General features: G+C 36.6%; 1 protein-coding gene across 1 annotated transcript in view; it reads left to right on the top strand.

The window, feature by feature from the left end:
* TRHDE (thyrotropin releasing hormone degrading enzyme) overlaps positions 1 to 8,110 on the top strand; it is a 439,831-nt gene extending 431,721 nt beyond the window's left edge. Inside the window, exon 19 of the mRNA XM_025284466.3 lies at positions 5,641 to 8,110. Coding sequence (XP_025140251.3) covers positions 5,641 to 5,784 — 144 coding nt within the window. The 3' untranslated portion in view covers positions 5,785 to 8,110. The remainder of the gene's footprint in view (positions 1 to 5,640) is intronic.
* The last annotated feature ends 19,729 nt before the right edge of the window (positions 8,111 to 27,839 follow it).

Raw genomic sequence — 27,839 nt, 5'->3', positions numbered from 1 at the left:
ATATGCTTCATGCTATCTGATTTGTTAAATAGAATAAATTCATACATTTGGAAGTAACTATATCTGACAACATATTTAAGATTAATAGTTTAAAATTCTGCTGAATACTGTCACAAGTGAATTTCATGAATGAAACTGAACTTATTTTTTTCTTAAGGACTAAAGTCCAGTTTTCAGAATATCTAACATTTTCTTTTTTCTCTGGTTTACGTCTCCGGAATTTAAACCAGCTTGTTTTGTGACCATTAATTCACATTTCTAATAGAGGGATGTAAGATTGGGGGTGTGTAACTAGGTAGGAGGAAGGAGCTAAATATTTCACTGATTAAAATGAATTGGACTTCAAATATTTATCACTGTTTAGCCTCTCCTCACCTATAATTATAAAATATAGCTGAGGTATACCATTGAGAATCACGGTTTCTTCAGTTTTCACTGACAGAAAGCCTGATGCTGTGACCCAGAGCCAATCCCATTGAGCAAGGTTCCCCCAGAAGCATCAGCCTTCCTCCGTCCTTAATATCTCCGAATATTGCCCAATTTTGTATGATCATCTTCCACGCACCAACTTGGATTCTTTCACACCATGAGCTAAACTAAGTCTCTGATTGTAATAACTTGAATTCTATTTTTATCCCTGCTACATGTGTTCCCAGCCCTGAAAGATTTGGATTTGAAAGCCCTAGTTCATGTTTTGCTATATTTTTTATTAGGAACCTAAGAGAGAAGGGATTCTTTAATATCCAAAGGAAGCAAAAAGAAAGAACTATTAAGCTAATGGCTTAAATGAAGTAGTTTTAACTCTTTGATTTTGCATTCAATAATCTGGGAATGAAAGACTCATTTAGTGACAACTTGTGCAGACATTGAAGTGAACAAAAAAGTGAAAAATCTCTCCTCTCCTCCCTTCTCCCCTGTCTTCATTTTGGCTTCCTTTCTTCTCCTGTCTTCCTCTTCCATTGTGTCTCTCCTGTTCTCTCTTCCTCTTCTTCTGTTCTCTAACTCTTTCATTTCCCCTTGCTTTGGTGATAACCCAACCCATGGAAAAACATATTTTAAGCCGACATTTAAATTAGTTTTATCATATGATGGCCATTTTGCTTTACATATTTCACTTACATATTTAACTTTTTACACTTGATTTAATTGCCATGTGAAATGTTCTAAGATACCCCTGTAATGAAATGTGTCATCTGGAAACTGAAACTCAACTGTGGCTTTTATTCCATTATCTGAGAAGCAACTAATTTCACAACACAAGCTTTCCGTAGCCTGAGAGATGAAGCCCTCCAGGACACAGCTACTTGCACTGCCTTTCTAGTTTAACAACTGCAGCCTGCGGCTTTCCCACACTTTTGCTCTCTAATCATTGACTGTAAGACTGTGGACCACTGTTGTTGGGTGGGAGGGGGGATAGTTTGTATTGCTGTTGATTGCCTTCCATAAATTAGAAGGGGCTGAGGAAATTTCAGTCTCATTTTCCCATATCCAACGAGCCTTGTAAACAGAAAAGCCAATGTGCTCTTTTTGTCTAGAGCATATTCTTATTTTCAAAAGTTTACAGATCAAAAGGGAATTGGCATCTTTATGAATTCTGAAAGCTGATTTGAGATTTTAATGATCCCCATCAGCTTTGGGGGCACTCAGTAGAGACACTTACATTGTTCTGTGGTCCTTCCCCAAAGCGTCATTCTAGAACCTGAAACTGGCCATTTCTTTTTAATTATATGGCTCTAGTGATTTGAACAGTATTTCTCCATGAAGCCATACATCATTTCCTTAATTTTAAACTAATGGAAGTACAACCTCATCGACTCTCAGAGGCCCTCGCCATTTTTCATACTGATGTTCATTCAGCCATCCTCTGCAGCACTCTTTGTTTTTTGTTTGTTTGTTTGTTTTGCCTTATACACAACACTGTCATGAAAGAACACAGCTCCTGTGCATCACGGGCATCCCATTTACAGTTTTAGTGTTGAAAATATAAACCTCATTAACAGGCAATAGCTAATTCGACTCACTTAGATAGTTCCATAGTTACTAAGAGTATATTATGTGTTGCACATTACAAATTATTTTGTGAGTTTTAGGGTCTAGTGTACCCTAAGTTAAGAATTTTTTCAAATACTGAAATGTTTTTAAATAGATAAATTAACAAACGTGTCTAGAAACTTTATGCTAAGAAGAACAGGAAACACAAACAACTCTGACATCTTACTAAATTTTGTTTTATAGAAATGTCTAAACTTGGAACATTTTCAAATAAAAGCATATGATAGCATAAATATTTAGGAAGTGCAATGAAAAAAACTAATAGCAAAACATCTACTGAAGAACTGCCAAAATAAGCAAAATGGAGTGCCAAATGCCTTCCACCTACCCTATGCCCTTGATAGTGAGGCAGGGTCTGGAAGGTGCTATGATCCTGCCTGAGAACCTATCACATGGCTGTTCTGACCACGTGTTCACCAGAAGAGTCGTGGAGGAGCATGAGGCATAAGATCAGTTTATGCCAACTATGCAAAGGGGCCATCTGTGTTCTGATGAATCGGCTAATCTGCATATCAGTCACGTCATGCTCTCCAAGCTCACAAAGGAAGTATTTAGCGCACTTAAATAGTGATTTAAGAAATGAATCTCTAGAGACACTCCAGTTACATTTTCTACTAAGAATTCTCTTGCAGGATAATCCGACCTACTGTGTTTGTGTCAATAACACATTCATAGTCAATCTCACAGTTTGCCTTTGAGATAGACAAGAGTTTTCCTTCATGTATTCAGGCTGGCTTACTATTTTATCAAAAGGCCAAGAGCATACTCCTCAGAGTCAAAGTTACCAAAAGGTCATTTATTACTGTCTGGAGTATTCATTGACTGCCTAGGAAAATATGTAATAATGTGGAGCATAGTTTAAAAGAAGTAGATGTAATTTTTTTTCCTGATTGACATATTATGTAAATAAAGCCACCATAATGAACAGATATAATATACAAATATACACTGTAATGTGCATATTTTGTAATAAATTAAAACACAAATTTCAAAACATAGATCAAAATGTACTATTTGTTGCTTTAGGAATATGAACTGAATGAATCTGAACATAAATATGTAAATTCAAATGAATTATTAGAAAATTAGTTAAGTTTAAAAATATGTTTCGAATGCTTTCATTAGACTTCTATTTATCTATGTGTACATGTCACAGGTATATATTGAAGGTATCAATAAATTTCAGTCCTTTCCCTTCGTCCCCTTTCTTTTGTATGTGTCAGATGTCAGATAAGTTTTAAGGACTGCAATGATAAATCTTTGTTACACATTGAATATTTTTCATGTTTGTTATTAAAAGATAGTGATTTTAAAGTCTTACAAAGAATATAGCTCTGAGATATGATAATCCATTTCTAATGCTCCAAGGTACCTGGCTTTATAGGAAAGTAGAGGATAAACTTTGAAAAAATATTATCATATAATCAAAGTAATATTGTCATAAACAAACCAAGCTACCCCTGAACCAATTTCTAGATTAATTCAGAAAAGTATAATTATTAATAACTCCATTTTAAATTACCCCCTCCACCCTTCCCCCCAACACACATGCCCCTATCCCCGAGTCAATCTTGATGACATTTCTCTCCTGGTATATTCATCATGTGGCATCCATCATGTGGTGAATCTCACCTCATCCTAATTATACAATATAAATGCTTCTGTGTTACAAGTTGATTTTTCACATTTGTCTATAAGCCTTGCATTCATTGATGCAATTATTCATTCATTGTCCAATTATTAAGACATATGAAACAGAGAGGAAAACTGCTAGTATCTAATCTTGCAATAAAATCCCTGTGCATTCCTAAAGTGTGTGTGCTCTCTAGAGAAAATCTTATACCCATAAAATTATGACAAATCATTTAAAAATTTTCACATTCTAATTAAAGCTCAAATTCTCTAGCTAAATGAATCAACATTCCTTCTTCATTCTTTCTAAATCTAGTTACTCAGGTGATCCAGTGTCATTTATCAACCAGTACTCATAGCATCATTATTTTTTGTTGTTGTTACTCAATAATTTTGGTATTCTTTTGCCAGCAAAGATAGTGTCAAACACTCATACTACTTGTTTAGAAAAGATGAATATTTTTCTCCCTTTGGACAAAAAGTTAACTTTAATGCTTGTATTCAATGTTAAGGCTATTAGTACATTAGATAACACATATTCACCAGGCTTCCCTGGTGGCTCAGACGGTAAAGAATCTGCCTGCAATGCAGGAAACCAGGTTCGATTCTTGGGTTGGGAGGATCCCCTGGAGAAGGGAACTGCAATCCACTCCAATTTATGTATACTGGCAATATAAAAGATAGACCAGAAGGAATAAGGGAGAGGTCTCAGACATCAGGTAGCAGATGGCCCACTGTATTCATCTATGAGAGAGGTGGAGCTTCCCGTGACAGGGTTGATGGGTTTCTGAATAGGACTGTGGCAGCTGAGGTGGAGCAGAGGGAATGCCCTTGAGAAAGATTGGGACATAGAAATTCCAGAATATAGCTGCTATTAAGTGTGGTGGCTACAAGACAGAGAAAAATTTCCAATAATAAATCGGTTGGTGGGTTGAATGTTCTCTGTCAATAAGCCCAGCCCAGAGCTATGGGGACTTCCCTGGTGACTCAGCAGTAAAGGATCTGCCTGCAATGCAGGAGACCAGGTTCAATCCCTGGGTTGGGAGGATCCCATGGAAAAGGGAACGGCAATCGACTCTAGTATTCTTGCCTGGAGAATTCCATGAACAGAGGAGTCTGGCAGGCTCCATGGGATCGTAAAGAGTCGGACATGACTGAATGACTAACGCTACTACTAGTAGATTAGATATGCTTTGTTATTAGAACTAGTTTTTGCCGCTACCTCATCAGCCCATTATGAAAGATGAATTAAATATGTCTGCTTTAATATTTATGAAACAAGAAGCTAAACTTGGAGTTATTTAGGCTTCCCTGGTGGCTCAGATGGTAATCTACCTGCAATACGGGAGACCCAGGTTCAGTCCCTGCATGAGGAAGATCCCCTGGAGAAGGGAATGGCAACCTGCTCCAGTATTCTTGCCTGGAGAATTCTGTGGACAGAGGAGCCTGGTGGGCTACAGTCATTGAGGTCGCAAAGAATTGGACAGGACTGAGCAGCTACACTTTAAACTGTTTTATCATTCTTTTTTTCCCTTTCAGTTCCCAAAGAAATTACATTACACCTAATGGATAAAATCTGTTTCATTGAATTTCATTATAAGCTCACCCCACGTATTAGATATACATACTTACCTCACTCCACACATTAAATATACATTCTGTAGTGACTGGGACACTTTTTTTCAAATAGATTCTTGTTTATACGTGTTGGACATGGGCTCATTTTAAGACATGAGTTTATCATTTTTACATTTTATTTTTTATTGAAACATAGTAAAATATTGTGTTATTTTCAGGTACACTGTATATACCTGTATATATCTGACATTTGCATACCTTATGAAACGATCACCTTGATAAGTATAGTAACCATCTGCCCCCATACAAAGTTATTAGAGTATTATTGACCATATAACTTATGCTGTCTGTTTACCATTCTACTATTTCTGTTCCCAGCTAAAGAACTTTATGAAGAGCTACGACGGAGTAGCTGCTGCCTCTTTCTCAAGAGCTGTGGAAACTGTCGAAGCCAATGTACGCTGGAAAATGCTTTATCAGGATGAGCTTTTCCAATGGCTAGGAAAAGCTCTGAGACATTAATATGTGTCTCTTATAAACAGTTCAACTCAGAATTTTGTGAGAAGACCTGCTGTGGAATGAGGAATATGGCCAGATTTTCAGTGTTAACATGTGGGAGGAAATTTTTTTTTAATTTTAGGAATTGTTTTTGGTTTTATTCATTCTGTTTTGTTTCTCTACTGGGTGTTCTTCTCTTAAGAAACTCTTGCAAGTGAATCTAGCCGTGACTGCTTCTGCTGTACATTCCTCGCTGTACAGGACCAATATGATAGTGGTGCATGTTGACGTTGCAGTCAGTATGGAAAAACATATTCAGAAAACGTTGTGCATGGTTGTATGGTCCTGCCTGTGTTCCAGCATGCTTATTTAAAATGTCCAATGTTGTATGTGAATATATGTTACATCTGGATGGGCATTATACAAAAGCACAAAGATTATCTATGACAATCAGTGTTGCAACAAAAGAAAAAACTAAAACAGGGAGTTATAGTCATAGTTCTGGGCAATGTGAGAGGTGAAATCACCCTTTGATTGGTGTCATATATTTCAGCACTTGGATTGTCTTGCAAAGATTATTGTGTTACTAATTTTCTTTGAGTTAAAGCTGTGTATATGTTTTTTAAAAGGCATATAGATTCTGTGTGCATATGTATATGTGCATAGGGAAGCCCAATATGTATATAGTATGCTGTACTCTGCACTTGTGCAAAAACTTCACCTCAAAGAAAATTTATCTCTTTTTAAAACTTATGCAAACTTTGAAAATGCTTCAAAGAATTTATCTCAGTACTATCCTTCCTGACAATTTCCTGATAAATTTCTCACCTGTTATAGATTTTTTTTCATCTATTTCCTGAATAGTCTATTCTACTACATAAAAATGAACTAAAACAAAATTTTACGTACAGACACTCTTCTCATTTTCCTAAGTAGCAGCCTCACCTCGTAAATATAGATTCTGTCATCATCTTAGTCAAACTTCCCATTGCATAAACAGTTGAGCACACGTAATGATGATCAGTGCCGAGAAAGTGTTTCTTTGTCATCTTGTTTGTTTTTCCACTTTTTTCATGTTGGGTGGGTCCAGAGAGTTAAAAACTCTCTCCATGTGTTGATCTTTGGGTCTGTGTGACTCTAATCCCCCATGAAGCAGCCCTACTTCAGGTGGATTTTAATGATCTTTGATGCCAGTTGTTCCATCCATTATGATGAAAAGTTTCTTTTCTTGAGCAAAGCGCATCCTTTGGCATTGCCCACTCTGTTGTAACTGAGAATTTTGAATACTTCTCCTGATTGTGTATTATGTAACACAAGTGTTTTTAAATGGTACTCTCACCCAGTAGGCCAGCTCTCCAAGCACTGCTTAGATACTCAAAAATGAACATATTTTAAGTTTGCCATTATGAAATGCCAATACAACTAATCGCACATAAGCCAAATGTTTGTGGACCACTTAATGTTTTCCTGAGGTTTTTACACTTCTCCAAATTTTACAAATCATTGAAAGAATATTTTCTAGCTCCAATAGTCACTGAACACTGGGGGGAGGAAAGTAGGCATTTTAGAAACCAGAGCTATAGATTTATTATAAGTTTGCATAAAGAGGAGCAATTTCCTAATCCATAGAACAAGTATCATCTAAAGTTGAATTTTATCTTTTTAGCAATTAATTGCTATTACTCATATTTTTTTCAGCACTTCAATTAATATATGATTTTTAAATACTCTATGTGTTGTTACTAAGACATACTAATGCTTAATATAAAATCTAAAAGTCATCCCATCTATCTGAAGTGATGAAATTTAGTACATATCACACATATGTGAAATCTTTAAGGGGTAAGTTCTGAAACATCAGTTATAAATATCACTGTCATGCAGGTCCAAAATATGTACTATATCACCACTGGATTCCTTTTGATAGAAAAGTTAAAAATTAGAGGTGGCTGTCTTGTTTTGTGTCGTGAATTACTGAAAATTCTTGGTAATTGTGACATTCTTTTGAGTGAAAGCACCATTTCCAGCTTTGAGTTACAAAGGGGTTTTATAGTTCTGTTTTCCTCTGCACTGTTAATAATTTTAATCCTCTTCAGTATTTTAGTGGCCTTGAACAACTGGTTTAACTACAATGTCAAATCCTAAGTGTATAATTATGTGCAATGTTCAATACCTCATACCTGTTCAACAGTATAGTGATATCAATGGCATTGAGATGGAATTTCTGTTCTACATATTTTTCAATAATTTATCCTTTCCAGTGTTGAAGATTATATCAAGCTTTAACCTTTTTTAGTTGTTTAAATGAGTAATATTTTCAAAATAATAAAATGACCAATGGTATCTCTTGGAATATTCTGTAAAATGTAGTCATAAAATTCTATTTTCTACATAGAGTTTTTATCTTTTTTCTCTCCGTTGTCTGTCTTACAAATCACACACACACACACACACACACACACACACATATGTGCATGAAATAGCAAATTGTTAAAAGAGTTCAACATCTAGGCTTAAAACTTTACTGTGCCAATATATGTATGACAGTGAAACTTATTTGAAACTAGAAAGGACTAAAAGTTTACCATCCTAAGTATTAAATATCTCTAGGTAACCTGTAAATAAAAAGTTTTCCCCATTTTTACACCTTTTCCCTTAAAATGTTCTTACAATTGTTGTATTTTTTTTACATATACAAGCACAACCTCTAAGGCTATTATCTAGAATGTTAAGTTGATTCTTCAGTTTCAATAACATGGATTTTACTGGAATTTAAACTCACTTTGGTTTACATTATTTTTAGGATAATTATATCATACGACTGAGATTTCTGTGATAGTGCAATTTACAAATATAACAGTAAAATGTACAAGGTTATTAAGATTATACCATATGTTATAATTGGGTGCTTCCCAGGTGGCACTTAGTAAAGAATCTGCCTGCCAATGCAGGACGCACAAGAGACACAGGTTTGATCCCTGGGTTGGGAAGATCCCCTGGAGGCAGAAATGGCAACCCACTCCAATATTCTTACCTGGAAAATCCCATGGATGGAGGAGCTTGGTGGGCTACAGTCCACGGGTCGCAAAGAGTTGGACACAACTGAGCGAGCATGCACACACAATAAATTGCACTTCATTTTCAATATACTGGTTCATTTGACTCTTTTCAAAAACATAATAAATTATATTAACCATAATAGTTTGATCAAAACACAGGCTCAGAGTAGCAACGTGAACTGCTTAAAAATTTCATAATTGTCATTTGCAGAAGTTACAATAACTTTAGATTTTCAAGAGAGCCTTCCTACAACTAAAATTTAAAGACATGTTTGAAACATCTGTCAGTTGCATTAATTGGAGGTTTTCCAAATATCAGAAGCCATATCAAAATATGAGATTACATATGTCTACAATTATTATTGGGGCTCCTCTGGTGGCTCAGATGGTAAAGACTCGAACTGCAATTTGGAAGATTTGGGCTTGAGTCAGGGTCTCGAAGATCCCTTGGGGAAGGGAATGGCTACCCACTCCGGTATTCTTGCTTGGAGAATTCCATGGACAGAGGAGCCTATTGGGCTATTGAGTCCATGGGTTCACAAAAAGTTGAACAGGACTAAACAACTAACAATCTTTCTTTTCACAATAATTATATTATTTTTAAAAGTCTGTGTTTCTAGTTTGTATAATGTCAAACAACTGAAAGAAGTGTTAATCAGCTTTCACTTTTAGTGTAAATAGCCAAATTGTGGAAAAAATATGGCTCATTGATAATACTTTTCAAAATATTTTTGTGAACATTATTGTAAAATGACATTAAAATACCAACAATTTATTTTCCACAAAGATTTCTCTGATAAACTTTGTAGTAACAGATGGTCAGACCACAGGTAAAATGATGTCCATTTAAATCTGTGAAAGTAATCTTTAGTAAAATGTTTATAAATCTATGCAGACCTAAGCAGTGCAACAGCAATTTTCATGCAAATATAGTACCAAATTAGGTACAGTCAAGAATTCCTAACAAAGTTTATGACAATATATTTAATTCAAATCTATTGGAAATTTTTTCCTTTTAATATATATTTTTTGAAGGATAATTGCTTTATAGAATTTTGTTGTTTTCTGTCAAACCTCAACATGAATCAGCCATAGGTATACATATTCCCCTCCCTCTTGAACCTCCCTCCCATCTTCCCCTCCACCCCACCCCTCTAGGTTGTCACAGAGCCCCTGTTTGAGTTTCCTGAGCCATACAGCAAATTCCCATTGGCTATCCATTTTATATTTGGTAATGTGAGTTTCCATGTTACTCTTTCCATACATCTCACCCTCTCCTCCCCTCTCCCCATGTTTACAAGTCTATTCTCTATGTCTGCTTCTCCATTGCTAACCTGTAAATAAATTCTTCAGTACCATTTTTCTAAATTCTATATTTGTGCATTAGAACACAATATTTATCTTTCTCTGGATGGACATCTAGGTTGCTTCCATGCTCTAGCTGTTGTAAATAGTGCTACAGCGAACAGTGGATACATGTGTCTTTCAATTTTGGCTTCCTCAGGGTTTATGCCTAGGTCTGGGATTGCTGGGTCATATGGTGGTTTTATTCCTAGTTTTTTAAGGAATCTCTATACCATCTTCCATACTGGCTGTATCAATTTATATTCCCACCAACTGCAAGAGCATTCCCTTTTGTCCACACCCTTTCCAGCATTTATTGTTTGTAAACTTTTTGATGATGGCCATTCTGACCAGTGTGAGGTGAAATCTCATTGTAGTTTTGATTTGCATTTCTCTGATAATGAGCGATGTTGAGCATCATTTCATGTGTTTTAGCCATCTGTATGTCTTCTTTGGAGAAATGTCTGTTTAGGTCTTTTTCCCACTTTCTGATTGGGTTGTTTGTTTTTCTGGTATTGAGTTGTATGAACTGCTTGTATATTTTGGAAATTAATCCTTTGTCAGTTATTTCATTTGCTATTATTTTCTCACATTCTGAGGGTTGTGCAAAAGTTCCCACTTGTTTACTTTTGCTTTTATTTCCATTACTCTAGGAAATGGGTCATAGAGGATCTTGCTTTGATTTATGTCATTGAGTGTTCTGCATATGTGTTCCTCTAAGAGCTTTATAGTTTCTGGTCTTACATTTAAGTCTTTAATCCATTTTGAGTTTATCTTTGTGTGTGGTGTTAGGAAGTGTTCTAATTTCATTCTTTTACATGTAACTGCAGTTTTCCCAGCATTTATTGAAGAGGCTGTCTTTGCCCCATTTTATATTCTTGCTTCCTTTGTCAAAAATAAGTTACCCATAGGTGCATGGGTTTATTTCTGGGTTTTCTGTCTTGTTCCATTGCTCTATATTTCTGTTTTTGTGCCAGTACCATAGTGTCTTGATGACTGTAGCTTTGTAGTATAATCTGAAGTCAGGAAGCTTGATTCCTCCAGCTCCATTCTTCTTTCTCAAGACTGCTTTGGCCATTCGGGGTCTTTTGTGTTTCCATATGAATTGTGAAATGTTTTGTTCTAGTTCTGTGAAAAATGCCAGTGGTAATTTGATAGGGATCACGTTGAATCTGTAGACTGTATTTGGTAGTGTAGTCATGTTCACAATATTTATCCTTCCTACCCAGGAATATGGAATATTTCTCCATCTGTTTATGTCATCTTTGATTTCTTTCATTAGTGTCTTATAATTTTCTGTGTATAGTTCTTTTGTCTCCTTGGGTAAGTTTATTCCTAGATATTTAATTCTTTTTGTTGCAATGGTGGATGGAATTGCTTTAATTTCCCTTCCTGATTTTTCATTGTTAGTATATAGAAATGCAAGTGATTTCTGTGTATTGATTTTGTATCCTGCAGCTTTGCTAAATTCACTGATTAGCTCTAGTCATTTTCTAATACTGCCTCTAGGGTTTTCTATGTACAGTATCATGTCAGTGAGAGCTTTACTCCTCACTGAGTGAGGAGTGAGAGCTTTACTTCTTTTCCTATCTGGATTCCTTTTATTTCTTTTTCTTCTCTAATTGCTGTCTAGAACTTCCAGAACTATCTTGAATAATAGTGGGAAAGTGGACACCCTTGTCTTGTTCCTGATCTTAGGGGGAATGCTTTCATTTTTTCACCATTGAGAATAATATTTGCTGTAGGCTTATCATATATGGCCTTTACTATGTTGAGGTAGGTTCCTTCTATGCCAATTTTTTGAAGAGCTTTAATCATAAATGGGTGCTGATTTTTTTCAAAGGCTTTTTCTGCATCTATTGAGATGATCATATGGTTTTTAACTTTCAATTTCTTAATATGGTGTATCACATTGATTGATTTGCATATATTGAAGAATCTTTTCATCCCTGGAATAAACCCAACTTGATCATGGTGTATGAGCTTTTTGATGTGTTGCTGAATTCTGTTTGCTAAAATTTTGTTGAGGATTTTTGCATCTATGTTCATCAGTGATATTGGCCTGCAGTTTTCTGTTTATGTGTTGTCTTTGTCTGGGTTTGGTATCAAGGGGATGCTGGCTTCGTAGAATGCATTTGGAAGTGTTCCTTCCTCTACACATTTCTGAAAGAGTTTTAGAAGGATAGGCATTAGCTCTTCTATAAGTGTTTGATAGAATTCTCCTGTGAACCCATCTGGTCCTATGCTTTTATTTTTGGGGAGACTTTTGACCATGGCTTCAATTTCAGTGCTTGTAATTAGGTTGGTCATTATTTCTTTTTATTTCTGGTTCAGTCTTTGAGGATTGAACTTTTCTAAGAATCTGTCCATTTCTTTCAGGTTATCGATTTTATTTCTGTATAGATGTTTGTAATAGTCTTATAATCCTTTGTATTTCTGAATTGTCTGTTGTAATCTCTCTTTTTTCATTTCTAATTTTGTTGATTTGATTCTTCTCTCTTTTTTTCTTGATGAGTCTGGCTAGAGGTTTGTCAATTTTATTTATCTTCTCAAATAACCAGCTTTTAGTTTTGTTAATCTTTACTATTATTTCTTTCATTTCTTTTTCATTTATTTCTGCTCAGATGCATTCTTTCCTTCTACCAATTTTTTTTCCTTCTTTTTGCAGTTGTTTTAGGTGTAAAATTAGGTTTTCTATTCAATGCTTTGTTTCTTGAGTTGGATAGCATTGCTATAAACTTCCCTCTTAGAACTCCTTTTGCTACGTCCCATAGGTTTTGCATTGTTGTGTTTTCATTGCCATTTGTTTCTAGAAATTGTCTGATTTCCTTTTTGATCTTTTCAGTAATCTGTTGGTTATTTAGAAATGTGTTGTTTAATCTCCATGTGTTTACATTTCTTACAGTTTTTTTCCTGTAACTGATATCTAGTCTCATACAGTTGTGGTCACAGAAGATGCTTGATATGATTTCAATTTTCTTAAATTTACTGAGGTTTGATTTGTAACCCAAGATGTAGTCTATCCTGGAGAATGTTCCATGTGCACTTGAGAAGAAGGTTTAGTATTCTGCATTTGGATGAATGTCTTGAAGATATCAATGAGATCCATCTCATCTAATATATCATTTAAGATGTGTTTCTTATTAATTTTATGTTCTGATGATATGTCAATTGGTGTGAGAGGGGTGTTAAAGTCTCCTACTATTATTGTGTTACTGTCAATTTCTCCTTTTATATCTGTTAGTATTTGTCTTTTGTATTGAGGTGCTCCTAATGTTGGGTGCATTGATATTTACAATTGTTATGTCTTTCTCTTGGATTGATCCCTTGATCATTATGTAGTGTCCTTCCTTATCTTTTGTAACATTCTTTATTTTAAAGTCTATTTTGTCTGATATGAGGATTGCTACTCCAGCGATTTGTGTAAGCTTCATATAGGGTTTGGCAGCCCACTCCAGTACTCTTGCCTGGAAAATTCCATGGACGGAGGAGCCTGGGTAGGCTATAGTCCATGGGGTCACAAAAAGTCAGACATGACTGAGTGACTTCACTCATATAGGGTAGGTGAGATTTTTGCTGAGTTTTTGTTTGTTTGTTTTTCCTCTGATGGGCAAGGCTGAGTGAGGTGATGATCCTGTCTGCTGGTGACTGTGTTTTTGTTTTTGTTTTGTTTGTTGTTTAGATGAGGGGTCTTTCACAGGTGCTACAGGTGGTTGGGTCTTGTATTCAAGTGGTTGCCTTTGTGTGAGTTTCCACTGTTTTCATTATTTGATATTTGGTGACTGCAGCCATGAAATTAAAAAACGCTTACTCCTTGGAAGGAAAGTTATGACCAACCTAGATAACATATTGAAAAGCAGAGACATTACTTTACCAACAAAGGTCCGTCTAGTCAAAGCTATGGTTTTTCCAGTGGTCACGTATGGATGTGAGAGTTGGACTGTGAAGAAAGCTGAGCGCCAAAGAATTGATGCTTTTGTTTTTGTTTTGTTTTTTTTTTTTAATTTTATTTTATTTTTAAAACTTTACATAATTGTATTAGCTTTTGAACTGTGGTGTTGGAGAAGACTCTTGAGAGTCCCTTGGACTGCAAGGAGATCCAACCAGTCCATTCTAAAGGCGATCAGCCCTGGGTGTTCTTTGGAAGGAATGATGCTAAAGCTGAAACTCCAATACTTTGGCCACCTCATGCAAAGAGTTGACTCATTGGAAAAGACTTTGATGCTGGGAGGGATTGGGGGCAGGAGGAAAAAGGGACAACAGAGGATGAGATGGCAGGATGGTATCACTGACTCAATGGACGTGAGTTTGAGGGAACTCCGGGAGTTGGTGATGGACAGGGAGGCCTGGTGTGCTGCGATTCATGGGGTCGCAAAGAGTCGGACACTACTGAGCGACTAAACTGAACTGAACTGAGTGTTAGTTCTCTGGTAGTCTAGGGTCTTGGAGTCAGTGCTCCCACTCCAAAGGCTCAGGGCTTGATCTCTGGCCAGGAACGAAGATTCCACAAGTGGCTTGTTATGGCATTAAGTGAGATTAAAACACATATCCAAAAATGAGAAACCAAAGATGAACCCCAGACAAATGGCAGTTAAAAATCAGGCCAATAATAATTAAAATAATGGAATATACACATATACATATACAACCATGAACAAGGTTTATACAGTCCAACAAAAACAAAGTACAGCAGGTTGACCTGGCAAACAAAGGAAATCAAAAATTATATTTACCAGTTAAGAACAAAATTAACTAAAACACAAACTGGAAAACAAAACTAAAGCAAGGTGCCAAGTGGGGAATAAAGCAATGAAAGAAAAACTAACAAATATGTTGAAAGGAAAGGAAAGAAAGAATAGATACATAAATCTATTGGAATTTTAAGGAGTTTTTTTGGTAAGTAGTTATAAAACTGAAATGGCTTCAGTTCAGTTCAGTTCAGTTCAGTCGCTCAGTCGTGTCCGACTCTTTGCGACCCCATGAATCGCAGCACGCCAGGCCTCCCTGTCCGTCACCAAGTCCCGGAGTTCACGCAGACTCACGTCCATCGAGTCAGTGATGCCATCCAGCCATCTCATCCTCTGTCGTCCCCTTCTCCTCCTGCCCCCAATCCCTCCCAGCATCAAAGTCTTTTCCAATGAGTCAACTCTTCACATGAGGTGGCCAAAGTACTGGAGTTTCAGCTTTAGCATCATTCCTTCCAAAGAACACCCAGGGCTGATCTCCTTCAGAATGGACTGGTTGGATCTCCTTGCAGTCCAAGGGACTCTCAAGAGTCTTCTCCAACACCACAGTTCAAAACATCAATTCTTCGGTGCTCAGCTTTCTTCACAGTCCAACTCTCACATCCACACATGACCACAGGAAAAACCATAGCCTTGACTAGACGGACCTTTGTTGGCAAAGTAATGTCTCTGCTTTTGAATATGCTATCTAGGTTGGTCATAACTTTCCTGAAATGGCTTATTCTCCTCAATACTCCAGTGAAGTTAAACATATATACTTTTTCAAAGAAAAAGCTCATGTAATGGGAAATTAAGATTCCTATAGCTGTTTTTTTTTTTTCCTCTTTCAGAGACCATAGCTGAATTATTTTCATTGACACTACTAATTATACAGTGATAGGATTTAACAGATATTTATTGAGAGCCTTTTATTTCACAAAGCACTTTGTGAGCAGAAGGGAAGGGATGAACAAGACCTAAAAGAATTTACATCACATTAAATGAAACAAACAGTGAAATAATAAATCCATAAGGGCACATGAAAGATAATTACATACTACAAAAAAGAAACTAAATAATTTTTAGGTATAGATAATATTAGGCATTATTTATTTATACTTCTTTTTAAAACATTTATGGTATTTCAAGATAATTCTCATTTTGGCTTCATGGCACTTAATTGTGTATTTGAGAAATGTGTAATATTTAGAAAGCATAATAAAACCATATAGTTTAAACTTTTAAAGTTGGAACATTAGTTAGAATAGAATTTATCTTTAAGAAAAATTATTTGAGGATTTTAATAATATCAGTAAGTTGCAGAAAAATGTTTAACCTACTTATGTAAAAGTAGCTCAAGTTTTCTACCATAGTTTTAGCACACTGCATGTTCACAATGTGTTAATTTTAAGTTAATCATATGTTTTTAAAAACAGGTTCAACAATTATTATACTAAACAATAATGTATTTGTTCAATTAGTATATGTGAACTTTTGAGTATGAAAATGTTCCTGCAAATATCCTGGAATTCTAAAATTTAATTACATAAGAGTAACTTTCAGTTCAATTGCTTTGAATGAATAAGGCTGTTGTTTTATTAAAATATTTTAACATGCATTGTTTATATTCCAAAAAAAATCTAACAAAAGTATAGTCTAGTAGCTTTTATTTTTATTTTATGAAATTTTACTTAGAAAAGCTCTGTCTTAAATATTAAAAATAAGCAGTTGGTGAAAATATATGTTCTATTTTACATGTACCATATATGCATTTTATTTTTAAAATAGGTTTTTCACAAATAGCCCTACCAGAAGGCAGTATTAATTTTACCCAGATTTTGAAAACATAGTACTTTAAGGGATTTTATTTTGAATATTTAGCACATTAAGGGTAGTACACCGGAGATGTTTACCTTTGTACATTCCCAGTTCATGTACCAATCCACTAAGAAAAAAGAAAAAATAATGACCAGTTGTTCATTTTAACTAGAATTAATTTTTTGTTCTGTATAAATGTTAAATGAGTTAGGATATCAGGAAAGTATGAAAATTTGAGTGTTTTCCTAAGTGCTGGGCATTGTGTAGATTTCATGTCATTTAACAAGCCTGTGAAATACCATTGGTTCTAGTCAACAGTGAGGAGACAGAGGCTAAGGGTTGTGATGAGTTTGTGTAACTGGTGGTAGGTTTTTGGTGAGAATTAGAAAACCTTCAAACCCAAGCCTTACATGGCTTAAATCAGTCATGAATCTGCCTCCTACAAACCTGGAAACATAATGATTATCCATACAGACCAGTCTATGTAGAAGATTTGAGTAGATACATAGCTTACTTTTTCATTGTCATTAGCTAATTTGAGAAAAATGTTAATTAGTGCATTTTGGTTTACCACTCATTTCTTTCTTTCTTTTTTTTTTATTTTGAACTTGAAGTATCATTGCTCTACAATGTTGTGTTAGTTTCTGCTGTACAATGAAGTGAATCAGTTATATGTATACGTGTATCCCTTCCCTCTGGGGCCACCCCCCCCATCCCACCCATCTAGGTCATCACAGACCAGCTAGCTGAGTCCCTGTGCTACAGGTGATTCCCACTAACTATTTTATACATCCCAGGTGGCACTAGTGGTAAAGAACCCATGTACCAATGAGACATAAAGAGAGGAGGGTTTGATCCCTGGGTCAAGAAGATCCCCTGGAGGAGGACATGGAGACCGAACAGAGGTGGACTACAGTCCACAGAGTTCGAGTCGGGTACAACTCTGCTGACTTAGCATGCACGCAGTGTGTGTATGCGGATTTCCCTGGTGGTTCAGATGGTAAAGAATCTGCCTGCCGTGCAGGAGACCCAGCTTTGATCCCTGGGTTGGGATGTATTCTTGCCTGGAGAATCCCATGGACAGAGGTGCCTGGTGGGCTACAGTCCACGGGGTCACAAACAGTAGGACACGACTGAGTGACGAACAGTGCTGACATAAGTGTATGTATGCCAATCCTCCCAGTTTGCCCCACCCTCGTGTCCACATGTCCTGATGGCAGGAATAGAGACTTCACTGGCTACTCCATATGGCCCATAAGACTTTTTTTCTTCAAAGTTTTTTGAATTGGTGTGCTGGGTAGTGGGTTTTGAACTATTACAAGTAATTAAGAGATAGTTCAGCCAACAAACCATGAAAAATAAGGGAAGAGAGGATGGATTGCAAAGCTCTTCACCAGTGGACCAAAAATAAGGTTAAATCTCTATCCTGCATCTGGAGGAGACCTATTAGTTTATCCAGGACTTTCCTTTCACTTAGTGATAAGGTTAGAGAAATATTTCTCTCTGCTTAGAACCATATAAATGGACTGAAGTGCCTTAATTTATTTGAAGTTACATTTTCCATTGGCCTGCTGTGTGCAGATAGAGTTTAAGATGACTGCTCTGACCTAACTCTGCACAGGCCAACTTGGTCCTAATTGCACATATTTTTATGATGTCATGTAAGGAAGTGAAAGAGTGAAATGTTTTATAGTAAATATTACAGTGAAGTTAAGAACATCTGCCTTGAATGTGCTGGCATTTACTTTCTAAGTTTGTCATTCAGTCACTCTCCTTTTAACCCCTACAAGGGTCACAATATAACTTTTGCTCTTGTTCACTATTCTGTTCCCACCTTCACATAACTTATGACCTACTGGGTGAAAACATTCATTATTAATTTTTTTTTGCTATTCAGTTTCATTTTTAAAAGGTTTATTGTCTGTCAGTTAAGTACAAAACATTTTTCAAGTAAATGTTGTATTTCTACCCTTCAAAATATTGTACAATAGTAACCTGACATTTTTTAAATGCTACCTATGCATTGCCACATATGATTATACTTGCCATTTTTTTTTTTGCTGTTTTAGTCCCTTTCCATTTTAATAACTTTTTTTTTAAACAGATCAAAACTGTAAAACTAAAACACAGTAGAACTATGAAGCTTATGCACTGTCCAGTTACTTGAAATAAGAAGAGAAATTCTGCCTTTGAGCTTTCATAATTGGCTTTTAGACATTACTGAATTCATCAGATAATCTTTTAAAAATATTATGTGGACTACTTCTAATGAACTTGAATTTATTCAGCAAAAAGTTTATTTTTGTAGAGCCATTCCCCAAATGAACAGACATTTAAAATATGCTGAATGGAAGCACTTTTCATTTCTAATATTTTATGATTTAGGAATAAACAAGTCACTGTTCTTTTAGTAAGTATGAGTTACTAAAGCATTTGCCAAATAATTTGTTGTTAGTTCAGCAGATTAATGTTTTCTATGGTATGCCTTTAAAATTATTCAGTAAAAATTGAATCAGTATGTGTTCAACATGAAATTTTTATTCCACTATAACCAAGCACTAACAAAATGGATTTTTCTAAATGAGAAAATGTATCTTCTGTATTTTAAGCAGAACAAATTTGAATTTTGATTCTAATAATAAAATTTTGAACAGTGATGTGTAATTCATCACTGTCTTAATTTTCTGACATGTACAGAGAAGGCCAAGATAAATAATATCTTCTCCCTTTTAAAAGTTATGCTTCTGTTCTTACTTGAGAACCAATGTTTAAAATTCTGAATAGACACACTGTAGAGGTCCATGAAAAAAGAAAAAAATCACTTTCTTTCTTGACACATTTTTAAAACTGTACACATGCTGAAGCTGGAATAAAGAAGTATGTATTTGTGCTATACTGTAAAAAGGAAAAAAAAATTAGTCTCCTTTCTAATTATATGCCTTTAGAATAAGTGAAATGATCTGCACTTTGGTAAAAGCGATTTCAGCAGAAATGCTTTTCCAGATTGCTTTTTAATAGGTTTCCATGTTCTACAGACTGTCAGGATTCCTTGAATTTCAAGAACAGTTTTCAATAACAGGAACTATAAAATATATATCATCACACTGCATAAATAGTACTCAAAGTATAGTTTTCAATGTCTCTTGATTTTCTAAGGATTGTTCAGAGAACATTAAGACTTGACGCTGCATAGCTGTCCATTTAATCCTTACCCATGATACTTTATTCAGCTATATGAAATTCTCCTCTGCTGTTGAGTATGGGAATAAGAATCAGAAGGCCTTCCAAGCCAGAACCAAGAATACTCTTCTTAGTATTATGGTCAATGTCCGCATTAGCTGGAGATATATAGATGCATATATATGTGCATATCTCATATATAGAGTCTTCCCAGGTGGTTGAGTGGTAAAGAATCTGCCTGCCAATGCAGAAGACGTGGGAGACACGGATTTGATTCCTGGGTGGGGAAGATCCCCTGGAATAGGAAATGGCAATCCACTCCAGTATTCTTGCCTGGAAAATTTCATGGACAGAAGAGCTCAGAGGGCTACTACCCATGAGGTAGCAAAGAGTCAGACGTGACTGAGTGACTGAGTGACTGAGCAAGCACTATAGATATCATATATAGATGCATATCTTATATCTATATCTATAATCATATAGTCTCTTTATCTCTTTGTCCAAATGACTGTTCTCTAGAAAACAATCACATAGATCAGAAAATGGCTATTGCAAAATATAAATTGGGGTTATAGAGTATGGCTCTATGCATTTGAAGAGCCTGTCAAGTGACATTAAATTATACAGACATGGTAATAGGAATTCTAAGAATCGTGAGGGAGCTTATGAAGAAAACAATTCTCTCTGGTCCCCAGCTCTAGCGATTCTGTCTTATTGGTGTTGGGTGTGATGTGGTTGTTTGCATTTTGAGTGAGGATTGTAGTTGGGTCTGGTAGAGACTGTCCATCTAGACCACACTTTAAGAAACACTGAGTGGGTGGGTAATGGTGGTTCTCCGCCTGATGTTAGACTCAACTGAAATAGCTTTTAAAACATACTTATGCCTAGGCCACACTTCAGTTACAGAAGAATCTTTGGTGCAAGGTATTTGCATTAGCAATATTTTTAAAGCCCCCAGATGATTCTAATACACAGTCATAGTCAAGAAGCTCTAGGCAGCAGATACCAAATTGAACTTTCAGTAGCATAAGCAATAATTATAGAATGTTACCGAAAGTACCTATTTTTTAGAAATTTAAGAATTTCTGGCAATTGTTTAACATTCTTTGAATATAAAAATATAAAATATGTTCTCAGTGAGTTTAATTGTGAAAAGCAAATAGGAGGCTTAAACAACTGACCTTACAACTGATTCAGCACAGAAAGCTGACTGGTTCCCTGCCATCTACATAAATGCCTCATTTCCCCTGTGTTCCCACACTGACATTTTCCTGTCACCCACTTTGTCTTATGAATATCATCTTGTGACTATATACACATCTACTATTATCAGCAATAACAATTTTTCAACTTTTGTTTTGCTTTGAAATGGTGGAATCTTCCAGCAAACGACTGCACCTTTGCTCTGCTGAATAAACCAATTCTTTTTTTCTGCTGCCCATTTCCCAAGTGCCTGAAATCAGAGCTTGGGCCTAACATGTGGGTTAAAATTGTTACATCAGGAGGATAAATTCATCATAAGATATTCTTAACAATTGCTATCCTCTGAAATATTCTGTTAGTTTCTGAAATATTATTCTTTTTCCCAGTTCTTTTCCTGGGTCTTTTACTCTAGTCTCCCTACTCTTTCTCTCTCTCTTGTGATCTGCCGGCTGAGCCTCAGCCTTTTTCAGCCATAGACACTATATTTTCAACTGACATTGCAAAAGAATAGTGTGAGTTTGGAGCTTTTTCTATACTGGTGTGCATAATAGAAAGTGACATGTGTTCTTGAGATTGTCAAACAAGACCCAAAGGGCATCTGGGTGCATCGAAACTGCTTGGGTGTGCTCTGCAGTCGTTGTGCTCACTCATTGATCCTTTAGCTCTTGGCTTCCCTTGGGTTGCTGAAATTCGCTTTCCTTTCCTGAATTATCTAGCTAAATACAGATTTCAGAACACAAGCAATTCTTTTTTTTTTTTTTTCACTAAAAAGGAAACTAGAAACATTGTCACCTGTCACCTCTGGAACATGGTCACCTCTGGAACATTTTAGCAAGCTGTTAGAGGGTGAATCTTAGCAGGTGATGCTAGTGGTAAAGAATCTTCCTGCCAATGCAGAAGCTGCAAGAGACTTGGGTTCGATCCCGGGGTTAAGAAGATCCCCTGGTAGATGGCATGGCATCCCACTCCAGTATTCTTGCCTAGAGAATCCCATGAACAGAGGAGCCTGGCGGGCTACAGTCCATGGGGTCACAGAGGCGGTCCTGACTGAAGCAACATAGCACAACACAGAACAGAAATTATTCACTGGAGAACTCTTGAGCCGTAAGTGGCCAAAAATATCTTGAATCTCCTTTATTCTGCTTTTGCTAGGTTTTTTCATTCTCTTGTACCCAGTAGCAGTGATCTCCAACCTTTCTGGCAACAGGGACCAATTTCCTGGAAGACAGTTTTTCTTCCACAGAGGGCATGGGGCTGGGAGGTGTTCAGGCAGTAATGTGAGTGATGGGGAGTGGCAGATCAAGCTTCGTTTCCTCCCCCACCACTCACCTCCTGCTTTGTGACCCGGTTCCTAACAAGCCACAACAGTATGGTCCACAGCCTGGGGGCTGGGAACCATTGCCTTAAAGGTAGTTATGTCCATATGATTTCATATTGAACCTGTTTTTCAGGCAGAAAGGAAATTTTGTTGTAAGGTAAGACCTTCTAAGTTGGTAGCTTTTTATTAAATAATCAAGATTATAATTTGCACTATGATGAATGTCATTAAGACATTTATGACAATTTCAGGTCTATCCAACAACTGCTGGGTAAGATAAGGTAAAAGAAGGAACTGCTTAATGAGCAAAGATCTATGTTGAAGTCCTAAAGGTAAAGCTTAAAACAAATGAATTCAGTGCAGCATTACTAGGTAGACAGACTGCAAAATTTAGCCCAAAAAAGGGATTGGAAAGTCACCTTGCTATACTTAAGATGGTGATGGACTTCAGAAGATAGAGGATATGCAGAATACAACAGGTATCTAAAGGACTACAGTTAGTATGAATATATTATACAAACGACTGTAATTCTGGTGCTTGTATCACCTTGCTATTTTCCTAGCAATATGTGAATGAAAAAATTGAGTAAAATAAATGGAATGCTTTATATAATAAACATGAGTACCAAAATAACATTAATTTCAATCCTGTTCAAACTACATAGAAAGAGTAAGAAGTGACTGGTGTTGAGATATTCAAAGTGTGTGTGTGTGTGTGTTTATTTATTTTGGATGAAGGAGAAGAGTGAGGAAGGTTGAGAGCAGATGACATAACTTTTAACCAAGCATATTTCCACATTAAAAGAATGAAATTAGAGTTTCATATTCCATATTCAAGTCAATTTCCAATCATTTTGACTCAATTTTTCAATTTTCTAGTTTAGAAACTCTCATCTTGTTGCATAAGAGAAAATACCTGGTGACTGAGGGGAGAGATCTATACTTTAGCATAATTTTATTACTTTTGGTTCAATAGAAAGTGATGTGCATTTCTAGAGCCATCAAATACGATTTAGTAGATATCTTGAGTACATAGACAGTCATATCTGGATGTGCTCTTGAGTGCAAAATGAAATACCCAAATCTAATTTTGGCCAAATCAAACGAAAAAATCAAGTTGCCTTTTCTGGTCCTTTTGCGACCCCATGGACTGTAGCCCACCAGGCTCCTCTGTCCACGGGATTCCCCTAGACAAGAATACTGGAGTGGGCTGCCATTTCTTTCTCCAGGGGATCTTCCTGACCCAGGAATCAAATCTGGGTCTCCTGCACTGCAGTCAGATTCTTTACAAGGAAGCCCTAACAAAATACAGGAATGCTAATGTTAGAGGTGGTATATAGATATCTGCTTGTTTTGTCACAGATTCATTTTAAAATAAGAGCTCTCATGTGTTAATTTTCTAGTCAATCTCAGTTACTTGGGAAAAAAAAACTTGAATGAAAGTAAATCCTTTGTCTGAATTTTTTGTGCAAATATTTTATTCAGTTTGACTATGGTTAATTACTTACCATAATGTTTATCATCACTTGGGAGGTTTGCTTTTGTTAATACAGACTTTATACAGATTGGCCAAATTGTGAGAATAGAGCAAAATATCTCTTAACCATGTTTTAGGGACTGTACTCCTGCAGTGTAATGCTCAGTCCTGTCTGACTCTTTGCTACCCTATGGACTGTAGCCCACCATGCTCCTCTGTCCACGGGATTTTTCAGGGAAGAATCTTCCCAACCCAGGGATCAAACCCAAGTCTCCTGCATCTCCCGCATTGGCAGGTGGATTCTTTACAACTGTGCCACCTGGCAAGCCCACTATACTTCTGCTGCTGCTAAGTCACTTCAGTCGTGTCCGACTCTGTGCGACCCCATAGACGGCAGCCCACCAGGCTCCCCCGTCCCTGGGATTCTCCAGGCAAGAATACTGGAGTGGGTTGCCATTTCCTTCTCCAATGCATGAAAGTGAAAAGTGAAAGTGAAGTCGCTCAATCGTGTCTGACTCTTAGTGACCCCATGGACTGCAGCCTACCAGGCTCCTCCGTCCCTGGGATTTTCCAGGCAAGCGTACTGGAGTGGAGTGCCATTGCCTTCTCTGACTATACTTCTAGTAATGCCTAAATATGTAGTTTCCTTATAAAGAGCAACTTGATCCACATAGCTTTTATTTTATTAAAGGTCCAAACTCTGAATACTGCTAAGCCAAATATCAATTAAATATTGGTTATTTTTCATACTTAAGTCAAGAAATTAATATTTTTGTTCTTGTTAAATGTTATTATGTGGGAATTTAAGTATTCTGATCTTGTTATCTATTATACCTCTCTATGTATGAATAGGGTTACAACTTTGTCTTGAATGAGATGACATTGTTAAATCTCATCTTAAATCATGAGATGAGATTGTTATCAATATGCCAGCAGATCTAATACTTGCCAACATATTCTCATTTAGACATGTAGATCCTATGGTTAGTTAGCATTTATGCGGGACTTGTTTGGGGGAGAACTCTGCTTATAGACTGAGCTTCCCTGGTGGCTCAGATGCTAAAGAATCCACCTGCCAATGCAGGAGATGGGAGTTTGATCCCTGAGTTGGGAAGATCCTCTGGAGAAGGGTATGGGTTCCCACTCCAGTATTCTTGCCTGAAGAATCTCATAGACAGAAGAGCCTGGTGGGCTACAGACCGTGGGGTCGCAAAGAGTAGGACACAACTAAGTGACTAACACTTTCACTTTTCACACTGTTGCTTATACACGAGGGTTTCCCAGATGGCACAGTGGTAAAGAATCCACTTGACCATGCAGTAGATGCAAGAGACCCGGGTTCAATCCCTGGATCAGAAAGATCTCCTGGAGTAGGAAATGGCAACCCCCTCCAGTATTCTTGCCTGGAAAATTCCATAGCAGAGGAACTTGGGGGTCTACGTCCATGGGGTTGCAAAGAGTTGGATGTGGCAGACCATGCACACATGCACTGCTTATAATCTATGCCCTGTATATTTCAGGGGTTCACTAAAGTTGTTAAAATAAGGTGATAACAGAACCCTATGCTTCTTCATTTCTGATAACTCCACTTTACCTATCTCAGAAACATTAAAATGGTGGTCACCAACATGTCATAAAGCCGATAAATATTTTTACTCTATTATCTTGGTATCACTTTAAGAAGACGAGTCGGGTAGATGTTTTTCTCTCACAAGGTTTTCAAACACATCTGAATAAAACCAACTGGAAATCTTATAATTTTTATTAGACATTGATCTATTATTCACAGCTACATTTTTGGGGGGTCAATTTGAAAGCTCTCTCTTCTGAATATAGTTCTTATTGGCTATACCATCTATTTCACCCTTCTTTGATATTTTATCTCACAGTGAGATTATACATTCTTCAGGGGTAGAGATGATTTATATCATTTTTTGACAGGAGGCTCAAATATAATAAATTCCCAGTCACATCTTCTTGATTGAGAACAACGTAAGTGCCAGTACAGAAACCAATGGCTTTCCAGTATAAGCAAAATCAGCACAGAGCAAGAAGTGCTCGGAAGATTTAGAAACATAACTAAAACTAAGAGTGTTGATCATTTTAAAGTATTACAAAACTAAAGCTTTAAAGCTCACTCCATTTCTTTAACTTGTTCAAAAATATCACGTTAGAGGAACACTTGTTACTGACTTTGACCCACTTGGTAGAGAAAATAGAAGAGAAGAAGAATAAGAAGATGCTATTTCATGACACATCTATTACAGTAATTCATTTATAGTACGGAAACTTTGCCAATGATAAATGCACGCTACTATGGTGCGATTATAAATGTACCTTGGCTTTTAACAATAAAGCTGCCAAAAGGTTGCAAAATGCATAAGGGAGAAAGAAATTGTAGTTGAAGAGCTGAACTAACCAAGAAATGTATTTTTTTAAAAGCATCTGTATTTTTAAAGAGAATTTTATTCACTGCTAATGTTAAACCGTAATAGCAAAACACACTTTTCACAAAATATTTTTTCAACTTCACATACACTTGATTTTGCATGCATGCTACCCCTTCAAATTATCTCCTTATAGAAAATATTTGCATTATTAATTTATTATTATGGTAGTAATTTATTATTACCATAAAAGTGAATCTATCTCAGAAAATGGTGCACTTTATGGCTTTGAAATTTCTTGCAAGATCATGGATTGGACTGGGACAATTTTGTCAAGCTTTTATTCCTTGATATTTTAGTATGAAACGGAGGTGAAGGTGAATTATACATTCCTCTGACTCACATGCCACTGCTAAGCTTCATAATGCCATAAAATGTTAAAGGTTTAAGCTTCAACCACTATGGAGCTAATGAATGGTGAATTTGTATTGACCTACTATCCAGAAAAGCATCTACTTCTGCTTTATTGACTATGTCAAAACCTTTGATTGTGTGGATCACGATAAACTGTGGAAAATTCTGAAAGAAATGGAATACCAGACCACCTGACCTGCCTCCTGAGAAATCTGTATGCAGGCCAAGAAGCAACAGTTAGAAGTGGACATGGAAAAACAGACTGGTTCTAAATAGGAAAAGGAGTACATCAAGGCTATATATTGTCACCCTGCTTATTTAACTTATATGCAGAGTACATTATGAGAAATGTTGGACTGGAGGAAGCACAAGCTGGAATCAAGATTGCAGGGAGGAATATCAATAACCTCAGATATGCAGATGACACCACCCTTACGGCAGAAAGTGAAGAAGAACTAAAGAACCTCTTGATGAAAGTGAAAGAGGAGAGTGAAAAAGCTGGCTTAAAGCTCAACATTCAGAAATCTAAGATCATGGCATCTGATCCCATCACCTCATGGCAAATAGATGGGGAAACAGTGGAAACAGTGTCAGACTTTATTTTTTTGGGCTTCGAAATCACTGCAGATGGTGACTGCAGCCATGAAATTAAAAGACACTTGCTCCTTGGAAGAAAAGTTATGACCAACCTAGACAGCATTTTAAAAAGCAGAGACATTTCTTTGCCAACAGAGGTCCATCTAGTCAAAGCTATGGTTTTTCCAGTGGTCATGTATGGATGTGAGAGTTGGACTATAAAGAAAGCTGAGCTCTGAAGAATTGATGCTTTTGGACTGTGGTGTTGGAGAAGACTCTTGAGAGTCCCTTGGACTGCAAGGAGATCCAACCAGTCCATTCTAAAGGAGATCAGTCCTGGGTGTCCATTGGAAGGGCTGATGCTGAAGCTGAAACTCCAATACTTTGGCTGCCTGATGTGAAGAAATAAGTTATTTGAAAAGCCCCTGATGCTGGGAAAGATTGAAGTCAGGAGGAGAAGGGGATGACAGAGGATGAGATGGTTGGATGGCATCACTGACTCAATGGACATGAGTTTGAGTGAACTCCCCCAGGAGGGAACCCTGGCATGCTGCAGTCCATGGGGTCACAGAGTTGGAC

Source organism: Bubalus bubalis, chromosome 4 (assembly GCF_019923935.1).
Source record: "Bubalus bubalis isolate 160015118507 breed Murrah chromosome 4, NDDB_SH_1, whole genome shotgun sequence".
Classification (NCBI taxonomy): domain Eukaryota; kingdom Metazoa; phylum Chordata; class Mammalia; order Artiodactyla; family Bovidae; genus Bubalus; species Bubalus bubalis.
The sequence above is the reverse complement of the archived record's forward strand: the minus strand, read 5'-3'. Positions and strand labels throughout refer to the sequence as shown.